This window comes from Vanacampus margaritifer, chromosome 15 (assembly GCF_051991255.1).
Source record: "Vanacampus margaritifer isolate UIUO_Vmar chromosome 15, RoL_Vmar_1.0, whole genome shotgun sequence".
Classification (NCBI taxonomy): Eukaryota; Metazoa; Chordata; class Actinopteri; order Syngnathiformes; family Syngnathidae; genus Vanacampus; species Vanacampus margaritifer.
The window spans coordinates 12,725,209-12,752,573 of NC_135446.1; the positions used below are offsets into that span (position 1 = coordinate 12,725,209).

The 27,365-nt window shown below is 43.8% G+C and overlaps 2 protein-coding genes across 6 annotated transcripts; one reads left to right on the plus strand and one right to left on the minus strand.

The window, feature by feature from the left end:
* Nucleotides 1–1,905: 1,905 nt before the first annotated feature.
* On the minus strand, nucleotides 1,906–9,286 carry LOC144035680 (coiled-coil domain-containing protein 149-like). 5 transcript variants are annotated; one of them, XM_077545594.1, is made up of 13 exons: nucleotides 9,038–9,286; nucleotides 8,443–8,604; nucleotides 8,309–8,347; nucleotides 7,442–7,549; nucleotides 7,254–7,370; nucleotides 7,004–7,176; nucleotides 6,867–6,939; nucleotides 6,719–6,803; nucleotides 5,643–5,787; nucleotides 5,299–5,375; nucleotides 5,152–5,184; nucleotides 3,018–3,107; nucleotides 1,906–2,384 (listed from the first exon to the last, which is right to left on the minus strand). In XM_077545594.1, exons 1-13 carry the CDS (start codon nucleotides 9,101–9,103, stop codon nucleotides 2,065–2,067), a joined length of 1,488 nt encoding a protein of 495 aa, XP_077401720.1. In that variant the 5' UTR covers nucleotides 9,104–9,286; the 3' UTR covers nucleotides 1,906–2,064. The 5 variants fall into 5 exon arrangements, with proteins under 5 accessions (XP_077401720.1, XP_077401721.1, XP_077401722.1 ...); XM_077545595.1 differs by having other exon boundaries at nucleotides 9,123–9,284; XM_077545596.1 differs by having other exon boundaries at nucleotides 9,132–9,272.
* Nucleotides 9,287–9,721: 435 nt separating this feature from the next.
* On the plus strand, nucleotides 9,722–26,888 carry adgra3 (adhesion G protein-coupled receptor A3). Its single transcript, XM_077545229.1, has 19 exons — nucleotides 9,722–10,474; nucleotides 11,980–12,051; nucleotides 14,888–14,959; nucleotides 17,490–17,561; nucleotides 17,642–17,713; nucleotides 17,803–17,963; nucleotides 19,226–19,439; nucleotides 19,522–19,686; nucleotides 19,889–20,090; nucleotides 20,176–20,325; nucleotides 20,963–21,121; nucleotides 21,344–21,511; nucleotides 21,691–21,901; nucleotides 23,147–23,355; nucleotides 24,594–24,718; nucleotides 24,788–24,911; nucleotides 24,985–25,130; nucleotides 25,197–25,292; nucleotides 25,362–26,888. The coding sequence occupies exons 1-19, from the start codon at nucleotides 10,266–10,268 to the stop codon at nucleotides 26,680–26,682; spliced, it is 3,948 nt and encodes a 1,315-aa protein (XP_077401355.1). The 5' UTR covers nucleotides 9,722–10,265; the 3' UTR covers nucleotides 26,683–26,888.
* Nucleotides 26,889–27,365: the final 477 nt, after the last annotated feature.

The window sequence follows — 27,365 nt, forward strand, 5'->3', positions numbered from 1 at the left end:
TCACGAAAAAATTTAATCGCCTGATGCCCTTAATTTTTAATAATCTTTTCTTCTTCTTTTTTTAAAAGTAATTTTAATTATTGTATTATTATTTTTTTTTATAATCTTTTCTTGTTTTAAGAAAATATTTTTAAAAAATTAGGGGCGTAAGGCGATTCATTTTTTTAAATCATAATTAATCACATGACTTCACTAGTTAACTGACAATTAATCACAAATTTTATATCTGTTCTAAATGTACAATAACAAAAAATTATAGGTTTTCATACTCTTGTTAAAAGTGGAGAAAATGTTAAACTATTAGAAATAGTTCAAAGGAATTTTTGACGTCTACAGCCATCAATGGCAGTGAATGAGTTAAACGGCGGGAGGTGGGAACGAACGAACTGACTCGTCGTGTCCTCCACACGCGGGCAGTTTGAAAAAGCTTCACGGACGGGAGGAGGAAATGACGACCGGTATTTACTGGAACTTACTCGCAGCGAACGTTTAAGCTGAGAGTCCAGCAGCATGCTACGCGCTGTAGCTTCTTGCTAGCTAGCCTACTACCATAACGTGAGTTACACATTCCAAACAAATCTTCCTCCCACCAATTCACTATTTAAACATCATACACAACATATACACGGCTAAACTTGTGACTGGGATAAAAGTTCAATTTGCATTTGATGTCACACATCGTCATCCTCATTGGATGACTATCTATCTATCTATGAGGTGTTGTTGCTTTCAGTGACAGTTTGAAAACAGCAAATGGCCTTCAATCAATCAATAAATCAATAGCCTACATGCTTTTTATTACACTAGGATTTTTGCTATTTGTAGGCTGCCCAGGTCTCTATCACCCGCAAATAGCAGGGGCACATTTTATAGAATATATATATATATAATTTTTTTATTTTGTCTTCATGAGCATGCTCAATATTGGATTAATCCAAAAGTAATCCAGTTACATTACTTTAATATTATGGTACTTGGATTACGTTACTAACTAAAAAAAAATTGCAGGTAACTTGTAATTGTAATGGATTACATTTTAAAAGTAACCCTCCCAAGCCTGAATATAAATGAATCAGCTACTGGCCAATCCAGGCCATCTTGCAAATGGGAGTTGGCCCAATGTTGATTGCAAAATGAATGCACCCTATATGTCTAAATAGAAACTTCAACAAATGATACCTTTTCTACAAACAGTTGCAGCACATTCTTACATATATATTATTTCCATTTGATGCGCCAACATTTCCATGAAATTCACACTCGGAGCTCCGATGTTGTTGGAATTGATGTCGACGGAATGTATGTCACACAAGAGCTCCGAGATCTTCTTGGCAAAATGCAGTTTTCTCCCCCAACAACAACTTTGCAAATCTCCTCGCTGTCTTGAAGGCGTGCAAAGATTCCTGATGAGGAATCCAAAAGCAAGCTGCTATCGTCTTACAACTTCATTAGTTCGCACTCCATCTGCTTGAGAAAGTTGCACTCCTCCTCGCTCAGGGAGGAAAAGCGGCGTGCCAAATCAGCTGGCTGGCGCCGGGTTCACACCGCCGCCCGCCCGCCCGCCGCTCCAATTTATTTAGTGGCGTGGGGATTAAAAAGAGCAAGTTGCGCCGCGTAAGCGCTTCATGGTTTCTGGCGTTTTGCGTGGAGAGGCCAGCTGTCACCTGCGTATGGGGACTTGGGGGGGGGGGGGGGGGCTTGCTGGGTGTCGGCTCAGAGACGGGGAACAGGTGGGATTTATGTCTTTTCTTGGCGGGAGTCATTATTACAAGAAAAATAGAGGAGTAACAATGAATCGATTAATCGGCAATAATTGATTATCAAAGGTAAATGTCGTTTACCTTCAAATGGACCAAATCCGCAATTTCAGCCTCTCAACCACCAAAATTCTACAGTAGTCATAAAGAAAGGCCGGCTGATGATTTTATTTGAAAAGCACAATGATCAACAATTTTGCCGATTTTCTGTCGTACGTTTTTGGATTAAACCAGTAACTAAACATTTCTGCACTGTTGAAATAATGTCTTGCAACGTCATCAATTAAGGCGGGATCTTCATACACCTTCACGCCACGTGATGACATATGTCTCGCCGCGCAGGTCGACGTCGGACGTCCTCCGGCGAGGCGTCCAGCGCCACCGCCGCCTCCTCGCCCTCCTCCACTGTCGCCGCCGCCACCGCGTCTTCCCCTCGAGCCTCCCGTCCCGCCTCCTCCACAGGACTCCGTCCGACTTCTTCCGTCGGGGTCGCCGGGTCGCCCCCTATGCCGTCAATCCCGTTCGTCTGCGCCGCCGCGGGCTGTGGCGCGCCATCTGTGCCAAGGTCGCCGGCAGCCGTGTGGCACGCCCACAATGAGTCATGGGAACTTGCGTCGTGAGAGATCACTGCGAGGGAGAAGACGCAAAATGCATTTCCAGCTATTATACAGTACATCATAATAGTAAGAAATTAATTGAGTAGCGTTAGCAGCGCCATCTGCTGGTTCTCACAGGCCACTACCCCAACTTGGCCTTAATGCAAAGTGATGCTAAACGCAGACGATGTTTTTCCCATTGTGACTGCAGCGCTTCCATAGCAACAGTCTAAATATAGCCGCAGCGAGTGACAAGGGGACGTTTGACAGCTACAGCTTAGTTCTGCCTCTTCGCCAAAATGTGGCCACACTTTGGGGGATTACTGACCCATATTTGTGGACACGCATGAAAAAAAAAAAAAAAAAGGTTAAAGACTCTCAAAGGCCCCGCAAACGTATGTAGGAGGAGAACAACATTACTTCAGTCCGGCATCCATATTTATGGTGCCCCTTACGCACACATTTCACACTCTGTCATCTTTCAAGAGAAGTTTGTGAATGTCAGCGGGCGAGAATTTGCCTCCCATTCCCCAAATGCCACGGCATTTGGGCAGCTCGCGCCAATGAGGAGACGAGGCGGCGTAGGCGACGGACGCGCGGGCTAATGGCGCTCTCCGTGCCGTCTCGTCATTGGGGCGGCTTTACGCGCGATTACTCGCCTTACCTGCGGGCGGACAATGATGCAGTGACGCCGCCTGCGTTGGATGAAGCCCCGGCGGGAGGTTCTCGTTGGATGCCGCCTCGTTCTGCGTTCCTGACACAAAAACAAGTTAAGCGCTTTGAGCGCTAACCTACATTCAAAACACAAATTTGTGACATGAAATTTTTGTTCAGTCGGCTGTCTTCGTTTTGTGGCGTTTGTTGTGACTGCTTGCTGTAATGAATCCGATTTCAAATTCATCCTTACAAGGGCCAGCGAACTGGCCTTCGACATCAGCATGTTTGCGTCCTCTGATTGGTCGGTCAGAGCAAAATACGCTCAGGCCAAATTCGAGTAGCAAAAAAAAATATCTGTGGCAATCGGTATATATTAATTAGGGGTGTCAAAATTAGTTTTGAGTTAATTTAAAGTTGCTTTAATGCTATGGATTTATTTAGCGCGCGATTAATGACCACCTCTTACTTGGAAAGCCTGTCGTGGGGGGAATTCCAGTCACACCGTAGCAGACACGTCCACGTCGAAATTTAATAATGATGCATATATTTGTGGAGACGGGGGTCAAGTTGTATTCTTTAATATTAAAAATGTGCAGAATTTCACAAGTTACTTCATGTTAAAGATTAGATAGTAGGGGTGGGAATCTTTGAAAGTCTCGCGAATCGATTCGATTCCGATTTTTGGGTGTGCGATTTGATTCCGAATCGATTTGCGATTAAGCACGATTTTTGATTCAACATGATTTGATTTGACAATGATTTTTGCTTCAGTTTATAGATGTTCAAGGAATCGTCACGATCTACTCAAGTCTGACTCGCTAATCTTCTTCTCTCTAATGTGGCTAAGTGGCCAAATCGGGTACAACATGAACAGCGCTCCCAATAAAGGCGCACACAAACAAAGGGAAGACAGTATCAAATAATTTGAATAAAATCGATTTTGGGACATTTAAAATCGATTCTGAATCGTACTAAATGATAAACGTGATTCTTATGAGAACAGATTTTTTTTGTCACACCCCTATTAGATAGCTATGAGATGTCACCGTCTTACAAATACAATTATGCCATCTAGTGGCAGAAAAATGACCAACACAAATCAATATCACACTCGTTTTTTACAGTCGAGTCCATCTTTTTAATTTTAACTCAATTTTATGAATTATTACAAAATTACTGTATCAATGACTAAAAGATGCAGCCATATTTCTATTAGTTTAACATTTTTTTTTTCACTTTTATGATAACAAGATTATGAAAACTTTGGAAAAAAATATTTTATTGTTCATTCAGAACAGATATAAAATTTGTGATTAACTATTGAAGTCATGTGATTTATTACGATTAAAATATTTTTAAATTGCCTGACGCCGCTAATTAATTAATACATTTAAAAATCAGCAATAAAGCTAAATTGGATCATTCCCTGCAGCAAATGTGATGATCTGGAGTGCAACACACGCAAGGCGATATTTCCTCCTGTACAGGGGCTCACATTTGAAAAATCTTCTTTAAGATCAGTAAGCATTAGCGTCGCCGTCACGTCCGTAAAAGTGTGGCTGCGCCCCGTCAAAAGTGGCCTCAACTTGGCCGTCATCCGTCTTCATTAGTGATGGCTGCGCGCCTCTTGGCCTGACACCATATGCTACTTACGGCGTCACAAACACACACAAACGTGCCAAATGCGCTCATCAACCTTTTACGACGAACCATTCAAGTGTGAGGCCACGACACAAAACAACACCCCGAAATGGATGCGCGCAAATGCTTTTGTTTTGGGGTGATTGGGCGCCGAGGGGGATGTCAATCATGCGCTTTTCACTCCAAACAAATAGTTTGCCTGTTTCATTCCGACCTGTTTAATACACATCAAGCCCACACCTCGCCTACAAATCCCCTAATAACGCCACATTCCCCCTAAATGTGTTTGTAATGTGGGCAATCATTTTCCATAATGGACGCTTGTCAGTTTTATGGCAGAGAATGATAGTCTGGTGACAGGCCGGCAGCCCCCCCTCTCCCGTCACCGCAGCATATGCGGCACAACACCGCACCCTGGTGGGGAGAAAGGGAACTGCACTGTGGATGGCGGATGGAGCTGACGCATGATGAATGGAAGGTGACACGCAAGGAATACATACTCCCAATTCCCACCGATACGCGGTAGGTCAGGCCTGAGACGCAGCCGCCGCAAAGAGGAGACAAAGACACACCAAAAAAAAAAAAAAAGTGTAAGAGGGGGGGAAATGAGTGCGCTTGGTGATTTTTGGAGTCCAGAAAAGACGCACCTGGAAGACTCCAAAAGCCAACAACCTCCAATGTCTTCAACTTCCGTTCCAAGTCGGCAACTCTGTTCCCGAGGATCCTACAGGAGGCAGTAGATTTCCGTCTAATGCACTTTAGGTTCATATAAGCTTATTGTATAAACTATTTGAGAAAGAAAAATATAATCTGATAGATAGATAGAGAGAGAGAGAGAAAACCTCTATTCTTCAGTTTAAAATGATCTGTCATATATATATATATATATATATATATATATATATATATATATATATATATATATATATATAAAATTTACTAACAGCCCACTCAACTGAGCCAATCAGACCGCCGATAAATCACCGTTCACCTGTTGGTGTGCCGTTGGTGCTGGATGACGAGATTCTTCTCGTGGACGGTCTCCAGCAGGGCCGTGGCCAGGGACTTGAGCTGGCAAATGGACTGAGGCGTGGCCGGGAGGCTGCAGCCGCGCTCCTCCAGAAGCATCTCCTCCACTGCAGGGGGAGGGGGGGGGGGTCAAGGGATGTCAGTTTCATGTGATGTCACAATCCTGTCAGCTAAGGTAGAGAGGAATGATTAGTTTAGTAGGCAGGCCCGGTGTGACCAAAACTAGCAATGAATTAATACATGACTAGAAACGACAACAATGTAATTTTATTACACCCTGTCTGTGCAAAATAACACAATCAAGAGGCATAACAGAAACAAAGCATGATGGGAAAGCCTTTTCCCATTACTGTTACTGTCATAAAGTTAGCATCAGTTTGCTAGTAGTGCACTGTTAGTGGTGTGAATAGGCTTCAAAATAAGAGCACAAACAGGAAGTAAGGTGTTACCTGCCTTAATCTTGGTATCTTAAAGTCAAAGTTAAGAATGTTTATAGTAATATGTTCTATGTGCCTGCACGAGTCTAAACACAGTATTCTGATTAATATTGTATTTGTGGAATACGGATTGAGCGGAAATATCCACCAGTTTTTAATTCATCTCAGGGGCGGCCATTTTGCCACTTGAGTGAAAATGACATCACAGTTACTGAGGAGTCAGGTAATGACCAATCACGACTCAGGTTGCAAACGTCACATGACCAAACGCAAGAAAACACATCAGCCGTGATTGGATGCCAGCAGTTGTCAAAATGGTCGCCCCCATCAATTCATATTCCAATAATGCAGTATTAATCAGAATGCTGTTTTAGACTATTGATTACTTCCCTTTTAACGTTTGCCCTGAAAGGGGCTGTCAATGAAAATTAGCTTAACTTAGCTAACTTGGGCACATTTACCTTGTAAAATGTTGATTACTGTGCATTGTCCCTTTCAACTAAACACATTCAAATTCAATTCAACCTCCAGGGCTGAAAATGAGTTCCACTCTGACCCTGCTAGTTGAGAAATACGATTTGTGCAGTTTCTCATTAGTTACCTCGTTCAGCAGAGAGGACCCCCATGATCGGACTGCTTTGTGACTTCTCATAGCCGCTGGAGTTTTTCCTCTTCGCCAGGGCGGCCTGCAAAGATTCTGGTGTTATTTCCCAGGTTGTCTTTCCAAAGATCAGCAAACAAGCCTTTACCTTGTACTTCATGATGTTGGATTTCAGCAGATTGACCTCCTCTTGCAGTTGTTTGAAGCGCTCATGCAAATACCTTCGGAGGCAGAACACGCCCTCAAAACCCCCAATTAAAAACAGAAACGGCGCGAGTGCGTTACCGGTTTTCCATGCAGAGCGCGTCCACGTCCACGATGCGCGCGTCCCTGTTACCCAAGACGTGGTTGAGCTCCACATTGAGTCGCTCGGCCTTGTCGCGGTACGCGCCGCGCTCCGCCTTCACGTCGTGGAGCTCGTCCGTCAGCGCCTTCGCGTCGTGCGCCATCTCTTCCATCTAAGCCATAAAACCAAAATCCCGAATTGGACTCCCCGATGGAGACGAGACAGAGGCAGGTGCGGCTTTTTCCCGACCTGATGGCTCGCTCCCTCCAGCCGTCGCACCAGATCTTCTCGTTCGTGCGCGGGGAAGTGACGCGTGCCCACCTCGTCGTCCCCCAGCCGCTGTCGCGTGATCGTCATTCGCAGGAGCTGAGCCCACCGAGAAGGGCGACGTTGCCAGTTTCAGTAACAGAACGGAACCAGGCGCCACCTCCACTCACCTTGTTATCCCCCTGAGCCTCCAGCAGCCGCTGTGTCAGATCCGTGGCCTGCTCGGTCAGCTGCTTCACGCGCTCTTTGGAGTCTCTTAGAAGCTGGGCGAGGTTCACCTATAGGAAGCGCAATCAATAGTCAGAGATGCCGAAAGAGTGCAGGCAACTCTGGTGATGAAGGGGCCCCATGAGAGGGCTAACATTGGCTCAAACTAAAACACAGTACGTAGTGTAGTATGCCTAACTGTAAAAAAAAAATAAAAATAAACTATTTTGTTTTTGAAAAGTGTATTTAATATTATTACAAACCACTGTAACATTACAATTTGTTAGCATCTGTTTGCTAGTAGTGCACTGTTAGTGGTGTGAATAGGCTTCAAAATAAGAGCACAAACAGGAAGTAAGGTGTTACCTGCCTTAATCTTGGTACCTTAAAGTCGAAGACAAGTTGAAAATGTTTATAGTAATATGTTCTATGTGCCTGCACTAGTCGAAACACAGTATTCTGATTAATATTGTGTTTGTGGAATACGGATTGAGCGGAAATATCCACCAGTTTTTAATTCATCTCAGGGGCGGCCATTTTGCCACTTGAGTGAAAATGACATGCCTAACTGCAAAAAACAAACAAAACTATTTTGTTTTTGAAAAGTGTATTTAATATTATTACAAACCACTGTAACATTACAATTTGCATATTAACACAGGGCTTAAATATAGGATTTTTTTATTTTATTTACTTAAATAATGATTCACTTAAACCTACTAGCAGGCATGTTGTCAAACACACAACAAAATTATGCTAACTCCTCACTCAGGGTATGCAAAAATGCTATAAAAAAAAATAAAAAATAAAAAAACATCACAAAGACTTACCTGATTGCGTTTCTCTGGCGGTAAAGAAGGGTCGCCGTCCTAGACCATGAACAAATGTCAATGTAAAAAAAAAACAACACACACATACATACATACAAAACCTGCTGACTCTCCCTCAGTACACACAAACTTACAATAAGCTCCTTGTACTTGTTCTTGAGTCCTTGGTGGCGCTCTCGGAGCTGGCTGGCCATCAGCTTGTACTGGTCTCGCTCCTGCTGACACGTGTCCAGCTCCTTGGACAGGATGAGCAAGGCCTCTTTTTTGCTCTCAAGCTTGCGCTTACACACCAGGAACTGGCGCAAACACACACATATCACAAACACACAAAGTTAATTAAAGACAATTTCTTGAGGTTGGATTTGTCTTATTAATGTATGTTATTTTTCAAATATGTAAATGATGATTGTACTTGTGATAGCTCCAAGTTGAACAATCCTGTTTGATATCTTAGTTCAGCGCGCGCCCTCGAACATATGTAACATTGCCGATATCTGGTCATGTGACTGTTCAAATGTCAATAGTGGTTACCTGACCGGCAAGTGGAAATGCAAACATTGGAAGTCAGGAGTGCAACGTGGAGGAGATAAGAAACATTAAATGGCGCTCAACCCTAGTAAATAACAGCTGGAACACATATAAAGTGTTTCACTCAAAATATAGTTGTTCGATCGTGGTTCAGAACCACTTATATAGAATTGTGTACAAAAAGTTGAGCATCACTCCCACCTGCTGGCTCCATATGTTAAAGAGGAGAATCATCACCGAACAGAAAAGAGATGCCCGTGCGTGCATTCGTGGGCGGCGCGCTAACCTCGCTCACCAAGCCTTGCCAGTCGCTCTCGCTTCGAGAAGATTGCATTTTTTTTCTCCGAATAGCTTAAAGAAAACGTCTGAATGAGGAAGGACAGGACTTGGCACCACTCGCCGTCTGTTTACAGGCTACGTCACACTAACGAGCCCCCGCGTGGTCAAGTATAATTCTGTGAGGAAGACAACTCTATCCGTTTAAAAAAAAAAAAATCGTCTCCAGTTCTTATTTCTCAACGACTCGATTCCCCATGACTTTGTTGTTGTTGTTGTTTTTTAAATAAAATTGTTTCAGTATAATATAGACGTTCCGGTATTACATGTGGGCTATTTTGGCTATAAATTTCGAAGGAGACGTATGCGTGCTTAAAGACGGAAGTGGATATCAGCGTACAAACGTTTGCTTTACTTCGGGGTCTGGGGAAACCGAAAACGTATTTGTAAAAACGATGTTTTATTAATTATATACATATTTTTTTTATAGTTAGTGCTATATTACATTAGCGCAATAACGTATTTAAAAACAGCTAAAAAATATTTATTTGAGTACAAAAACTACTTCCGTTAGGTGTCTTACTTTGAAATACAAACGCGGAAGCTGGTAGCCAACTCAGCTCCAGGCGGGCAAGGGGGAAGACTTCTCAATGGACAAAAACTCGCTTGGAATTCTTCACTAGACGCGAAGGGAACTCAAAACACACAACAATACATGTAGATACTTCCCCTTAAATAGTTTCCCCTTACATTTGACGTTTTGAGCTGTCGTAACTTTTGGGCTGCTGTTGCTCTCGTCGCTCGTGTTTTCCGGGCCGATTTCCTGTTGGAAAAAAAGGAGAAAGGGGACTTTTGTTGTTTTTGCGTGTGAGGATAATTTTGGGATGACCGCAGGGGCCTTCGGTGGAAAAGGAAGCACTCAAACAAACGCAACGCGATTTGGAAAGACGATTTTAAATGAAGGAACAAACAAAGAATCCTTTCGTTGCATTGAGGGCAAAGAAGCAATGGACGATGGAAGCAATACTACAATCGAAGAAGCTACAAGCTAAAGTAAAATGTCTGTGGTTAATGTAAAACCAAAAGCAACTTTTTTCAGATTCATGAGAATTATCTGTTTTTGCTGCGGTTACTTTACGGTCCCGTGGGGAAAATGAGAGCTCTTTCGTTCCCGTTTGTGATTTTGCTGCTCTGCATCGGCGGCGCCCGCTCAACGGCGGCGGACGCGTCCGCTTGCAAATACGAAGAGCACTCGAAGAGCACCGGGAAAAGCCTGGCGTCCGACAGGAAGGTGGTCTGCAGCAACATGGAGCTTCGTCAGATGCTACCTCCCGACTCTTTCCCAAATCGGACTATCACACTGTAAGTATAAGCGATGGGCGTTCCCGTTTACGAAGACACTTGAACACACCATGTCTCCCTGCGAGGTCTCAACAGGTCTGCAACTTTTAGTGTGCACTTTTCATTAATACAGTATTAAATAATAAAACTATTCATGACTAAATTGACATAGACAATGAGACCTACGTGAGTCCACCTCACTAACACACCTGTGACATCAGTTTTTTCATACGTATTCAACTTTTTTTTTGTGCACTTGGTGCTGCAGCTGAGGTTTTTTCCCCCCAGTGTATGTTTTTGTGGTGGTGTTGAACGATTGCAGCAACAAGAGAACACCAGGGCAGGGAACGGAAATAATAGATGCCGGGGCCTAGAAATAAAAAAAGAGAGGAGTTGTTGCTACCCCAGGAGTCCATTTGTGTTATGTGGATTAGTGTTGACAAAGGCTGAGAGGGTTTGTTTTATTTCATGCCGTGATGCAACTGGATGGACAGGTGAGAATGTCAATACAGAGGGAGTTGGGGTTACATCCCTGTGGTCTTTCTTGGATTTTAAGTCATGAGATGATGACAACATTGTCAAGCTACTAAGTCATACCATTGTCACACATGTCCCTGATGATGTTTTGGAATGGCAGAGGAAGCGACTTTTCCAGCTGACATGCTGTCTGGACAAAAAAATAATAATTTGAAAGGCATTCAGGCTACACTGGCAATACACAGGAATTCTCCCGTGTGGATAATTTTTGAAATAAGACTCCAGGTCCTATCTGGCCAACACTCAACTCAATTTTTTCCTTTTCCAGTTTTTATTCTGATGATGTCACTCCCTGGAATTATTTCTCTAAGAGAAAAGGGTCTCCTATGTCTTTAAATCATTTCCAGGGATGGACACCTTCCCAAGACCATTGCTCAGCAGTTCCTCAAGGAGTTCCTCCACAATACAGACCGCATAATGCCGGCTCTTCCGTGACCCATCATATATTAGTTTACCTGGAAGGCAGTGTGAAAATGGATTTGCAAACAAGAGGTAGGGCGTGGGATGCAGTTGGCCTCCCCTTTGTAGTTTGTTCCTGGCTTGAGCTCAAGCTGGACTTATATTATGTGTAGAGATAAGGAAGACGGCGGGAGGTCACATCCTTCCGTTTGGATTCCCCAGGCAGACATCCAGAGATGGACTGCAAGGAAACGGTCTGTCTAGCAACACATGCCCTGAGGGTGGAGGATTTTGAGCAACTGTGGACTCGGTGCAAATCCACATCAGACTGACATCGATATTAAAATATACATCTATCAAAAATGTTTGTTTTGTTATTTTGGTTTGTTTGAGTGGGTGGTGCTTGAACAGATTAATGGTGTTTCTATTCATTTCGATGGAAAAAGATGATTTGAGATGCAAGTGTCTTGCCTTACAAGCTGATAAAACATCCCCTCAATGGCCCATAATGACTCCAATCGGGCCCACAGTTGTACTTTTTGGTCCTTGTATTATGTTGCTGTTCATTAATGTGTTTTCCCTCTTCACAGGTTTCTTAACAACAATAAAATTCAAGAGCTGAAGAACGGCTCGTTTCTCGGATTGTCAGCGTTGGAAAAATTGTAAGTAACTTTTTCACTACACTGCAAATTATGTCAAAGGTACTTTCAAAAGTTCTGTTGCTTGGCGCATCTTTGGTGATTGTCTTGGGCTGATACGTAAGGACTCTTCCTGGCGTACCATTTCTTCCCCCACCCCCAAGTGAAACGTCACTCGTACCAGACACCACTCTGGTTTTGAAATGTTATCACCCGTGTTTCCGAGCGACGGATTCTTTGCAGAAACATGGCTCCGGGCCTGCACATATGGGCCACGCGTGATTTATCACTGAGGAATGGCTTCCGCGCAGATTGAATAACCAGGCCGTTAATAGTGGTGCTTTTACCCTAGGCTGCCATAACACATGACTGCATGAGTATGGAATTAGAGGTATGTTTTCTATAGCGTTGGTAAAAAGACTCAGAATCTTTTCTTTCTTTTTTTGAAGACTCGGGATCTTAATGGTGTAACTTTGAGCTCTTGACACACATATAGAGCCCCTTAATCCTATCCGGTCTTTGGAAACTGAGCTTTGAAGGGGCCATGTTATGGGAAATTGACTTTTTAATTGCTTGTATACTAATAGTTGCGTCTTTGGAGTTTCTCCTCATGCATCAAGTGTGAAATTCTACAAGCATGTCAATTTTGTAAGCTGCCCATTTCCCAAAATGTGTCTTGTGTGTGAGCTGTCCTGATCCCTAAGGTATTTGGAAAGCATGTTATTAAAAGACACCTAATTTGTAGGGAAAAATGCATCGTCTTTAAGAGGTCCATCCAAATATGGTCTTGATGGTGAAGGATTATATTTAAGTTTTGTAATCTTTTGCATGTTCAAATAAATCAAAGATGAGATTCTTGTGAAGAGGGTCCTTGCAAGGATGGATTTATTACAGAGATCTCTGGTCACACAATTGAATATCACCAAAGCAGTGTCATCCAAGAATGTGTGTCCCTCCCCCCAGGAGAAACAGCCCTTTATTACAATCCGAGTTTGTACAAAAACGCCTCTTCTCCTCCCATCAAATACGAAAATCAGATTACATTCTCACAGTATGCTAGGTTGATCTTTCACTTTTAGACAAAACAGAATCTCAATATGCCAGCTTGCACTTTCTTCACTTTTAGACGAAACAGGTTCTCAGTATGCCAGCTTGCACTTTCTCAAAACAGAATCTCAGTATGTCAGATTGAACTTTCTCAAGCAGGACACTGAAAGGGAATTTAGACAAAACAAGATAACAGATAGGTTAAGGTCGAGTTATATTGAGCTTAACATTATTTCACCTGCTCTACACATCTATAACTAAATTCAAAATGTTTAAAATATAAAATAAAGAATTAAAAATGTTAACAATGGATAGGCTCATTTTTACTTACTGCTTGGGGACAATTTAAAGTGTGTTTGCTTAATTTGCGTCCCGGCAAACTTTGATCTTCGAAGGCTTTTATGTGTTTTTTGTCTGCCAGCGGCTAGACGGCAGGTCGTAAAAGCTCAAACGGGCTGTTGTCATTCGAATCCAGGGGCAAGGTTAGCTCTAAAAGTAACTCTCCTTTGTGCCTGGAGGGTCAGTGGAGCTGGACGGCTCGCCTGCTTTGTCATTGTAATGCCTCCCCTCCCAACGTTCATCAAATTCACTCAGTGAAAATAAAATAAAAGACTCCCATCCCTCCAGCAACCCCCCACACCCCCTTTTCTACGGCCTCCAATGTCTTTCAGTTTTTCCCCTACTCCTTTGTCCGCCAAGAAACTGTCTATCCAGCCATGAACATGAAGCGAGGGTAGAGAATCCGTTTCAATTTCTCAAGCAACTGTCGAGAGATTGTGGGCGTCTCCGCAACACACAATCCCCATTATTACGCCACCCATTAGAAACGGGAGCCGAACTAGCAGAGCGTCACATGCTAATTCCTGAGTAAATCTGCTGCTTTTGGAGGAATGCTCATTGTGGAAAGTGGGTCAAAATCATCTTAAGTTCCATATTTTTAGATGTGGAGTCTCCCATTGTGGATTCTCGCTTTCTGCGATTTATTCTGTTCTAAAAAGTCTGACCAAAACCAAGTTGCATGAAAACTGAAGCAATATGACACTAAAAATATTGACCCAAAATACACTTTATAGGAAAAAACTGTGTTATATAGTGTTAGATATTATTAACATTTAAATTCTTTATTTTCATATATTAGCCATTGTTATACATTATTAACATCTTAATTCTTTATATTAACCATGTTGAAAGGTTTTATAGACGTGTAAAGCAAGTAGTGTTGAACTCAGTATAATTTGACCTTAAGCTAGGACATATTATTTGGTCTAGAAGTTCCTTCTCTGTGGGAAAACACATTTGGTCCTTGAGAACAGAATCTGTTTTGAACACGCACCCCTGACTCTGTTTTCGCCATCGCTCATGGAAAAGTACCCAGAGAGTATGTTTTGTCTACAAATGAAAGAGAGGCGGTCGGTATTAACTATAAGAAGCCATTTTACACGTGGAAGAGGCACATTCGGCGCTCTGAATTCCACCTGTTAAGTGATGATTTGGAGTCTGTTACGATGTCCAGAGATCTCTGTTAGATTAAAATCATTTTTGCAAAGGTGTTTTTTCTTACATTAAATCTGTCTTCAAGTTTTGGAACACGCAAAGAGGACAAATATTTTATTCCTCTTCAATAGAAACAATAATGTGTCATTGAATCAATATGAATAGAAGGTCAAATGACTAAACAAACATTCAACATAACTTGTGGCTTGACTTTTACCTTTTATTAAAGACTCTACCCCACAACTGTTTATGGTTCAGTATGACAGGCTGCATATGTAATTAATAATAGAATAAAAAAAAATAATTTAATGTTTTGCAGAGACCTGCGGAATAACCTGATCAGCCGAATAGAACCAGGTGCCTTCCTCGGATTGACAGCTCTCAAAAGACTGTAAGTAGTGCCTTGAGCACCCTACTTCCAATTTCAGATATTTTCCTTCCGCTTTGTCTGCCTTTGTCGACTTTGCACCTCGTCCAGATCACCTGTCGCACGTATCTATGTTAGCACTGCGCTGCATGTTTGTGTTCGGCAGCTCTGCTATGCATCCATGAGGGAGGACGGTCGGTCAAGAGCTATTTTATTTCCACTGCCTTGTTTAGTCTGGCTCCGTGCCAGAGACAGCTCAGGCCCCCTCGGATGATTTCACACGCTCCCACCAGTGCGGGGATGTGCGTATAGCACTTGGAAATGGGGAGCAGTGTGGTATCTGTGTTCAGGAGACTTCAAATCCAGTGTGTCCCCTGAATGCAGCGTGATTTGCAATCTAGAGTTTCCACCTGCTGCCAAGTTAAACTTGAGTTTGGCCAATCCTGCAGAGCAGTAAGAGCCTGACAGGAAGGCATTCGGCTTGTGTGTGCTGCATGTTCATGGCTCCCTCAAACTCATGGTGCAGTGCTGCCCCCTGGAAAGTTAGAAAAACTTAGCCCATGACATCAGTTTCAGCAATCGACACCACGTGAGGTGGATTTGTCCGTCCGAACAATAAAATATAAAAAAAAATGAAAAAACAACATACCAACTGAATACAAAATCAGCCATTTTATTCTCCAATTCCACAGCACGTGTAGAACAAAATAAATGATAATAAGTTTGATTTTGCATAAATTCTGATTTAAAGACATTACATTGTACAATGTAAGGTTATTCCATTAATTCTGTGCAGGTGTAGCTAATGTTGGGGCTGGAGCATGCACATACAATGAAAATGTCCTTACAAGTCTCCACATTTGATTTTAATCATTGACAAAGAAACATAGACAGTAGGGGTGTTAGAAAAAATCGATTCGGCAATATATCGCGATATTACAGCGCGCAATTCTCGAATCGATTCGATATGCGGCCGTATTGATTTTTAAACATAAGTTTTTTTATGGGAATATTCAACATAACGTCTTACTTAGGGTTAGGATTTACACATTAAGCATGGAAGAATGTTATATTAATGGAACATTAAGCCTTAATGTTTTATTTCAGTGCTGTTCAAACATGAAACAGACGGCAACCTGTTTGTTAATAAACCTGAAATAGTATTTTCTAAATTTGAGTAAAAAATAAATAAATAAATCACAATAATCAATTTTTAGATTCACATCGGGATTAATCGGTATTGAATTGAATCGTGACCTATGAATCATGATACGAATTGAATCGGCAAGTACTAGGCAATTCACACCCCTACTGATTAGTATTTTCTAAATTTGAGTAATTTTTTTTTTAAAAATTGCAATAATCGATTTATAGATTCGTATCGGGATTAATCGGTATCGAATCGTGACCTTTGAAACGTGATACTGCAACCTGTTTGTTAAATGCAGTGGCTCAGTTATAAGCCTGAATTTTCAGATAAATAAATACATTTTCATACAAATCTTACAGTGTACAAGTTTACTGATTAGTATTTTCTAAATTTGAGTAAAAAAAAAAAAAGAGGCAATGATCAATTTATAGATTCGTATCGGGATTAAATGGAATCGAATCGTGACCTATGAATCGTGATACGAATCGAATCGCCAGGTACTAGGCAATTCGCACCCCTAATAGACAGTACTATTTTTACTTTATTTTATTTTTAATACAGAAATTACAACGCACACACATACATATTATGAATTCCACAGACCTACACTGCAACCCCCCCCAAACAGCTGAAAGGTCTCAGGCTAGCACATCAGGCTATTTTTGCCTCCCCTTCCAGCCCCCTCCGTGCGGTGTCCTGCGACGCGGCGCCTCTGTAGATTGCCATGCTGGCGCCGCGCCTTGCGATGACGCAGAAGAAACGAAAAGTCGTCTAGTCCCGCCTCGATGTATTGCGATCCCTTGATGTGCCGCCTTTCAATCAGAGTCAGATCAACGGCGGCGAGTGTGAAGAAAGTTTTAATTGTAACCACCATTATTGCGTAGGAACTGTACATGTAGCATTTGGTGTAATTCTTCCGGACTAGAGTGTTGACATGCTGGCACCGGCAGCTCCTGACACTCGGTAATCATGTGTGATGAATCACCTCAGTCTGCCTTTTTGAAGTGCAGATACCCACCTGCAGGCACAAAAACATGCTTGGGAAAAGAAAGAAAAAAAGCACCTTGAAGTAGTTCTGTTTCAACACGCCTTTCTTAAGCTTTTGTTTTGTTTAGGAGGGGATGAGTATAAAAATAAACCCAGCGGAAGTCTTTTTATAAAAAAAAATCCATATATTTATAGTTCATTTTCAGTCACCGTATAACAAGGAGAAAAAGGGGGAAACAGCAGGGGGTTTTTTTTATTTATCTTAAAATGGTTTAAAATAACAAATTATTGTATGTATATATATATTTTTTGATTAGGTCTATTTTGACCCTCATTATTAGGATGAAAAGAACAAAAAAAAAAAAGGCCAGCGGGGAAGTTTTACGGTGAAATTGAAAATGTGCTTTTGTGCTCCAGGGAGTTGTCCAACAACAGTATCGGCTGCCTCAACGTGGACATCTTCAGAGGCCTCACCAGTCTCATTCGACTGTAAGTGTTTTCATTAGTTTAGCGATGAAATTCAAGTTGAATGATTGAAGACTAATTCACATGTTCAATCATATTTGCAGAAATCTCTCTGGGAATCTGTTTTCGTCGTTGGCTCAAGGGACTTTTGACAGCCTCGTGTCTTTGAAATCACTGTGAGTACCAGGCCAAAAACATTTCGGGGCACCGTCAACCGGCCGGCGATCGGTCACACGACTGCTTTTTTTTGCTCGCTATCTCGCAGGGACTTCCAGACGCCGTACCTGCTGTGCGACTGCAACCTGCAATGGCTGCTGCATTGGCTCCGCGACAGGAACGTGGCAACCAAGAACACCAAGTGTTCGTACCCGCAGTCGCTGCAGGGCCAGCTCGTCACAGCCGTCAAGCCGGAGCTCCTCACGTGCGGTAAAACCAACAAATATGAGAGAATGGGCGCCCGGGTCTGTTTTTATTCTCTAATGTCTTATCAAATAGGAGATCATATAAATAGACCTCAGAGCACAAAACAAAACAAAAAATACAAAAAAGGTGGATTTGTAAATAGTGAACCATGAATATGTTGGAGATTGCCGTATTAGGTTATTTATGACTTTTCCTTTTTAGCCCATATGGTTAATTGATTAGCTAGTGATAGATATTATAACATTTTTAATTGTACACATTATTAACATTTTAATTCTTTATATTGACATTTTAATTCTTTATATTGACCTTGTCGAAATGTTTTGTGTCCTGTGCAGAGCAGATGGTGTTGATTTCGGTATAATCTGACCTTAAACTGGGACATACTATTTAGTCTAAAAAAGTTCCTTCTCAGCGCTTTGTGCGAAAACACATTTGGTCCTTGAGAACAGAATCTGTTTTGAACATGCACCCCTGACTCTGTTTTCGCCATCGCTCATGGAAAAGTACCCAGAGAGTATGTTTTGTCTACAAATGAAAGAGAGGAGGTCTTTTAACTATAAGAAGCCATTGTACACGCGGAAGAGGCACATTTCGACGCTCTGAATCCCACCTGTTTAAGTGATGAATTAGAGGCTGTTAAATGTCCAGAGATCTCTGTTGGATTAAAAAATCATTTTTGCAAAGGTGTTTTTTCTTACATTAAATCTGTCTTCAAATTTTGGAACACGCAAAGAGGACAAATAATTTTATTCCTCTTTCACTAGGTCAAGTCAAAAATAGACACATACAATAAGGCAATAGAAGCTTCATTCAAGTTGAATCTAAATAGCTTGCAGCAATACATGTTGGCTCATTATTTAGCAAGAGAAATTACTTGAATTAGCAGTAGATCTCTCTATTATTATATTATATCTAATGATGCTTTGTGACATCTGAAAGTTTACCTGCCTTCTTTGGTCCTTGCTCGGGTCTCCTGACGGCCTCACGACTCAGGCTGGAAGTGTTCGGTTTAGGTGAACAGTATGGGATTTTTTAATAGGTTTTAGGTGAACTAATGAATGCATACGCACATAGACATACTCACCCACATACAAAAAAATAAATAAAAAAAGAGAGCAATGACGATAACATGCTAAATCGGTAAAATTACCGAATGAACAATACTGAACTCTCCAGAAAAAAAAAGAAAAAGAAAAAAAATGAAAGTTTACCTAAGGGTTCCCACCACTAAGTTTCCTTATTTTGCTCACTTCCTGCCGCAGACGCCCCCCTCGAGCTGCCCTCCTTCCAGCTGACTCCATCCCAGCGCCAGGTGGTCTTCCAGGGGGACAGCCTTCCCTTCCAGTGTCAGGCGTCCTTCGTGGCCGAGGACATGCAGGTGCTGTGGTACCAGAACGGGCGCATGGTGACGCCCGACGCCGCCCAGGGCATTTACATCGAGAAACGCATGGTGCAGAACTGCTCCCTGATTGCCAGGTGATGACAATGAACAATTAAAAAAAAAAATGGCATGATGCCACAACTCTCAGAATATAAATCGACATACGTCTTCTGGTAGCGCCTTGACCATCTCGAACATCCAACCGGGCTTTACCGGGATCTGGGAGTGCCGGGTCCGGACAAGCAGAGGAAACACCACCAGGACGGTCCATATTGTTGTGTTGGAGAGTTCCGCCAAATATTGCGCCCCCGAACGCGTCTCCAACAACAAGGGAGACTTCAGGTTGGTTTACATCAATTGTATTGAGTCACCTCTTGCTCATTGCTACAAATTTGTAGTAAATAAAATGCAGTAAATTCCTGCTTTATGAACGAGTCCTCATGAAATGTTTGCAACTTGGAAAATTCCCTGCATTTTGCAACCCTTGTTACAAGCGGTGATTATTTGGCACAAGGAAATGAGATCCATTCCGGCAACATTCCAGGTGGCCGCGCACCCTGGCCGGAATCCGAGCCTTCCTCCCCTGCAACAGATTACAATCAAGTGCGGGAAGCTACTCGGGCGGCGCTGGCGAGGAGCAGCGCGCTTGGCGAGACTGTAATCGCAATGGGCTGTGGGCGGAGGAGGATTACTCCCGCTGCCAGTTCCAAAAAGACGTCACTCGCTTCCTCTATGTCATCAACCAGGTGAGCATCGCTCTTGCCGCTTGGGATTTCTTCGCATTTCGCAACCCGGTCAAGATGTTCCCCTTTTTGTCTTTTTTTTTGACAGATGCCTCTGAACGAAAGCAACGTAGTGCCCAGGGCTCGCCGCCTCCTGGTCTATACCATCGACGCCGCCAACTTCTCAGACAAGATGGACATCATCTTTGTGGCGGAGATGATTGAGAAGTTCGCAAAGTTTGTGGACAAATTTAAAGACGTGAGTGGCAAGCTGTAACATTTGTCACAATATATATATATGAAGTGCGTATATATATATATATATATATATATATATATATATATATATATATATATATATATATATATATATATATATATATATATATATATATTATGATACCAAGTACTATTAATACCAGTAGTGGTTTTGATACAAAACATTTACCCCCCAAAAAAGATGGATAATTTTAAAAGACACTGCAGCATTTTCCCCTAAAATTATGAAAATTAATGGCAGTTTTCTATTCTTCTAATTTATAGTTCTTGATTGTAAAACAATAAATGATACATTGAAATGGAGGGGGGGAGGGGTGCTGGTTACTGGCCGGTGTACACAAATAAGATTTTTACGGCCCCTCACATTTCTGCAGATATTTAATTCTAATTCTAAAGTAATCCTATTCACACCTGAGACCTTGTAACAGTGAGTCACATGACACTGAGGAGGAAAAATCACTAACTGTGCTCAATTTGGACATTTTCACTTAGTGGTATGCTCACTTTTGTTGCCAGGGGTATAGCTGTTGATGGTTGTATTTTGAGTTGCACTGTTATATGAGCTGTTCACTGACAACTTTAAAAAAAAATATGTCTGATGTCTTCTTATTCTCCAGCTCGGTGAGGTCATGGTGAGCATGGCCAGCAATCTGATGCTGGCCGACGAGCGCGTGCTGTGGATGGCGCAGCGCGAGGCCACGGCGTGCTCACGCATCATCGCCTGCCTCCAGAAGATCGCCGCCCACCGCTTGGCCTCAGCGCAGGCCTTCTCCCTGGTCGGTACACAAACCAAAATATCTCCAATCTTTTCAAAATGCCTATTTTGTCTTTTTATTTGATATATTTTTTAAAAATGCTTTTGAAGTCAAATCAAATATATCGAGGGGCTACATGAGGACAGACATTTTTAGATGGCTAAACATTTAGTGGGTCATGAGCATTTTTGGTGGACTAAAACAATCAAACCAATAAGAGTCTAATGGTTGTTTTGTTGTCAGACGTCCCCCAACATCGCTCTGGAGGCCCACTCGGTCAAGCCCAACGAGTGGAACGGAATGACCTGCATGTTGTTCCAGAGGCCCAGCCCGGAACGGACCCCCGGGCAGGACCGCCAGCTCACCTTTAAATGCAACACCACCGGCTCCTTCTCCAGCGTTCTACTCAAGGTCAGAGTTAGGGTTAGGGCACTTATCTTTACTGTACTGTATTTTCTATACATTTTACACTTGCAGTTTAAATTTGTTTGCAGTAAAACATTGGTGGTTCTGGAACACATCAATGGAGTTTCACTGTAGATTAATCGTTTTGGTTCAGTTTTTTTCATAATGTTGTCTTGGTCCCTTAGAGCACGACAGTGGAGGCGTCCCTGCAGCTTCCTCAGTCGCTCTTTACGCAAGCGGCGCTGCTGCCCGGGCAGGCGGAGGACACGGTTTACAAGCTCCACCTGCTGGGCTTCCGCAACGGCAAGTTCTTCCCCTCTACCGGCAACTCGTCTCAGCTGGCCGACGGCGGGAAGAGGAGGAACGTGGCCACTCCGGTCATCATGGCAAAGATAGGCAAGTGGGATTATATTGAGGTTGCTTTACATAGAGCCATGTATTCCGATTAGAATGAATCCCAACAGCCAAACGGAATGAAAATGCTCCATATAAACACCTCAATCGGAATGAAAAGGGTGAATCCGAATGGAATTTCATTCGGAATCACAGGGGTGATATATTCCTTTCGTCAATGCAAACGAGCGTCATGTATACACTTCAATCGGAATGGCGAGGCAACATGCTCTGTCTTGAAGTAAATGACGTCGCGTTTCCACCCACTAAAATGTTGGCGTTTTTTTGCGAGTGGAGAACTTGTTTTTATCAATACATTCTATTTTAAATGTTTTAAGTGACGTATTTATGTTTTTTTTATGTTTTTTGATGCTAGAGCATACAAAAGGCTTTGATGCAGCCTCTCAACTGCAAAGAGCAGTTGAAGAAATGGTAGTTCTTACACAAATGGCCAGCAGGTGGCAGCAGCGCAAAAGAGATCAACCAGGGCCATGTTGGAGAAAAAAAAGCTAATTTACTCACAATTCTAAATAGATTTGTGAATAATGATTCAACTTAGCTATAGTCTAATGCTAATTGCTACAAAACAGAAATAGAAATATACTTTTTTTGGCTGATGAAAGAAGAGACTCTAGTCTTTCTTCTGGGTGGTTCCATGTTTTTAAAGCAATAGAACACAATAGTCTGTGGGCCTTGAAAAATCAGTCAAAATCCAGTAAAACAGCCGGGAGCAAAGGGGGCTGCTTCAGTGAAAATGTATGGGAGTGAATGAGTTAAGTACTTTAAACTTGTCTTTTATCAAGATGCTGCTTCAATAAAAGTGTACACAACTACTGTGCTAAATGACAAATGAACTCCATCTCGATAAATCACGTGATGTCCGCGCGTCTCGCGGCTGCCGCGGGGCGGGGCTGATCCGATGAAAGGAGGGAAGCATACAAACGGCAGATCGGAATGAATCACGTCACATGTTAACAAGTGACCAGAGATCTTCATTTGGAATTTCAATCGAAATGACTAAAAAGTCTTCATGTAAACCTTGCTCTTGAAGCCTACTGTATTGTAAGTACGACTTTCCGATTGTGTTAGTGGTAAGATCACGGCGTGTTAAAAATACTGTATATACAACTTTTCAAAAGCTATTTTTGAACAATACATTTCCTTTATTGTTAAGTTATCTCCGAGTGTGTGGTAAATCAGGGATAATGGAAAAATGCAGTTTCCTGATTTACGTCCTCTCGTATTCAGATGGCATTTCCACACGTATGCTGCGGACACCCGTCAACATCACCCTTCGGCGCTTCGCCCGCGGCTCCGACGCCGTGTCGGCCTGCTGGAACTTCAGCCTGGCGGGCGGCCAGGGCGGCTGGCAGAGCGACGGCTGCCGCATCCTGGGCCACCATGACAACTTCACCACCATATCCTGTAACTCGCTCGGCAACTACGGACTGCTCATGGTAGGCTTTTACTCCCCTCTGACCTTTTTAGAATGTTTGAGGAAGCTTGAGTACACGCGAAGAACATTCAAACTGCTCACAGGAAGGCCTGAGCTGAGATTTGAACCCCGAACATCAGAACTGTGAGGCAGATACAGTGGTACCTCGGCTCACGAACGCTTCAGCTCACGAACTTTTCGCCTCACGAACATTAAATTCGCGAGCATTTTGTCTCGGCTGACGAACTAGTTTTCGGCGGACGAACCAAATCTCGCGACACGAGAAATCACGAGAAGCTGACGCACGCTCACGCCGTCCCAGTTCGTCGCCCCCTTTGTTTGAGTGCGGACGTGGTTTGTGTTCGGTAGACATTTTGGAGTACTTTTGGAGTGTACTTTTGCTACCATGGGACCGAAAAAGACCCCACAAAAGGCTAGTGTTAAGCCTAAGAAGACATTGAAGAAAATTACGGTCGAGCAGAAGAAGGAGATCATCGACAAACACGAACGAGGTGCGCGTTTGTCAGCATCAAGTGAGAGCATCAAGACCATGTTAGCAAAGTGGAGTGATGTGCAGGATTTTGTCGAACAGTACCATTCAGAAAAGACTGTGGCTATGAGAATCATCAACATGATGAATGATAATGTGATGCCTCAGTTTCGTAAGACCTTACAACTCAGAAAGCAACAGGTGTCAATTAAGAGGTTTTTAGTCAGCAACAAGGATAAAGAGTCTCCTAAAAAGCAAAGAAGAGAAGCCACACCGGAGGACTCTCCTTCCAAACAGTAACTCCCTCCCGCCCTCCTCCTCCCACTCCAATCCATCAAGCCTTCAACTACTGTACCATCACAAAGGCAAGTTGCAAAAAAAAAAAACAAAGGCAAGTTGCAAGTTTTGCAAATAAAAACACTTTATTATACAGTACAGTGTATTTCTTTAATTACAATACAATAGCACATTTATTATACATAAAATAAGGTATATTTTGTGTAGTTTTAAGGCTTTTTTAGTAGAAAATTGTTTTATGGGGACCTGGGAACGGATTATTCTCATTTCAATGGTTTCCTATGGGAAATACTTGTTTGGAAGACGAACTTTTCGGCTCACATACTCTCTGTGGGAACCTATTAAGTTCGTGAGCCAAGGTACCACTGTATGCCCAAACACTACCGCGCTGTGCTTCCGTGGATCACTGTGAGATTTTCACATAAAATGATGGTGATGGTCAGTTTTTTTGCTTGCGGTCTTTCCCACTGCAGGACCTCAGCACCGTGGACTACTTCACTCCCACCATCGAGCCACTGCATCCCGTCATCTATGCCACAAGCATCGTGCTCCTCTTCTGCCTGCTGACCATCATCGTCAGTTACGTCTACCACCACAAGTAAGAGCCCGGCTTCCGATTCGCACCCGCCGCCCGTTTGGCTAATGCCCCCCACGTTGTCGCTACCAGCTCGGTGCGTGTTAGCCGCAAGTGTTGGCACATGCTGGTCAACCTCTGCTTCCACGTCTCGCTCACGTGCGCCGTGTTTGTGGGCGGCATCAATCAGACGCGCTACGCCAGCGTCTGCCAAGCGGTAAGACCCCACGTTGCGTTTTCAAAATTCCCTCGTTCATTTTTGGTGACGGCCGAGTTTTTGCCCCCCCCAGGTGGGCATTTTACTCCACTACTCCACACTGGCGACCGCCCTCTGGGTGGGTGTGACGGCGCGCAATATTTACAAGCAAGTGACACGCAAAGCCAAGCGCTATGAGGAGCCGGATGAGCCGCCCCCGCCGCCGCGCCCGATGCTGAGGTACGTACGTGCGCCAAGCCATGTCTTCTTCTTGATTTTTTAGCTTTCTCTTTATGTTTCTCAAAGGTTCTACTTAATCGGCGGAGGGATACCTACTATTGTTTGTGGCATCACAGCGGCAGCTAACATCAAGAATTACGGCAGCCAAATCAATGCGCCTTAGTAAGTAGAACCTGTTAATCAGTCTACTGTCAGAGATGATGTCATTGGTAAGAAATGTTGTCTTTCCAGCTGCTGGATGGCGTGGGAGCCGAGCATCGGCGCTTTTTACGGCCCGGCAGGTTTTATCATTTTCGTGGACTGCATGTACTTCCTCAGCATCCTGCTTCAGCTGCGGCGCCACCCCGAGCGCCGCTACGAGTTCAAGGAACTGGCCGACGAGCGGCAGCACCTGGCCGGTGAGTCGGCGGTGGATGGCCCGCGCCGCCCCCTTGCGCCCAGCCTCCTTCCGCAAGCTGCACCCGTAGCGGCGCTGGAGAATGAGCACACCTTCGGCGCTCAGCTTATGGGGGTGGCTGTGGCCTTAGGGTTGTACGCCAGCCTGTGGGTGTTCGGCGCCACAGCCGTGTCGCAGGACCATCCTTTCGATTTGGCATTCACGTGCCTGTTCGGCGTGGCGGCGCTGGCCCTCGCTGCATTCATGGTGGCGCACCACTGCGTCAACAGGCAGGATATGAGGCGCTTCTGGTCGCAGGCCTGTTGCTCTGCCAGACGTGATTACTCCACACAGGAAGATGCTCTCCTGCCGCAGCCCGGCGGCGCCGCGGCTGGCTCGGCCAAGACGGACGCGGAGTCCAACAAGGGCGCCCGCAGCAGCAGCGCAGATTCTTCCTACACCAATAAGAGCGCGCCCAGTGTACGCAACTCCGCACACGGCAGCAAGCTGACCAATCTGCACGCAGAGGCTGCCCAGTGCAAGCCCAATGCTGCCAATGTCGCCAATGCCGCCGCCCCGGTGATGACCATTTTGGACAACAGCCTGACGGAGCATTCGGTAGACAATGAAATCAAAATGCACGTCGCGCCAGTGGACGTGCAGTTCCGCCCCGTGGACAACAATCCGGCCGTCAACAGGCCCCACAAGAACCGATCCCGCACACACCGCGCCAGCCGCCTGACCGTGCTGCGGGAGTACGCCTACGACGTGCCCACCAGCGTGGACGGCAGCGTCCAGAGCGCCTCCAGCAGGCGGCACCACTATTACGACGTGGCGGCGCGCAACAGCCGCCGCGCCGCTTACATGGCCTACAGGGAACGGCACCGGAGCCAGCTGCAGCAGGACAGCAGCGACAGCGCCAGCCTATCGCGACGCTCTCGTAAGGCGTGCGAGGTGGCGGATGCGGGGGCGGAGCCCTCCGGGTCCAAAGACTCCGCCGGCGCCGCAGAGCCGTTCGGCAGCGGCGAATTGGAAACCAAATCGTACGGGCTTAACCTTATCATGCAGAACGGAGGTGCGCTCAAAGAAAATGGCCAAGTGGTTCCACTCGTAAGTGCGGGCGAGAGCGCCCCCTGTGTCAAAACTGGCTTGTGGAAACATGAGACTACCGTGTAGAGACACGTTTCATCCTGAAGACACTTGTTACTGTGAACGACCATTTTGTTGTCAGTTGTTTTGTATTGTTAACAATTTATGTTGTGTTTGGAAGAAGTGGCCGTGTTAGTACCATCTTTTTATAAATGTTCTATTTTTCTAAGAGATGTGATGTTGCCACTGTGTTCATAACAGCAGCAGCAAGAATAAAAAGTCATTGAAAGTTAGTGATTCAGGCAAACCTGTCTTTTTCTGCTCTGGGGCTCGTATGCTGGGTTCAAAGGTGAGCGGGAGATAAGAATTTATTTTGCTGACATGACGTGACAAGCTGCTAATTGGGTTCTCTCGCCGACCTTCGGAGGCCCCCCGCTTCCGAACCCCAGGGTGAGCAACGTGTCTTCTAATTGCATCCCTGAGAGGCGTTCCATCGGCGTTAATTTATTTATTTATTTATTTATTGTGGCAAGGGTTGTCCAAATGGACAGCTGACTAAACAGGTTGGGGCACATCCGCCACCTTCCAGAAGATTTCAAGTTCATCATCATCATCATCATCATCATCATCATCATTAGCCTGTAATTGTTATCCTTGTAAACAAAACCAAACTTTTTGAAAAAGTGACATAGTCAGTACAAACGTAAAACTAAAAGCTACTATACAAGCGGTTTACTTTTCTTTTTTTTTATCCACTCCACCAGTTCTTT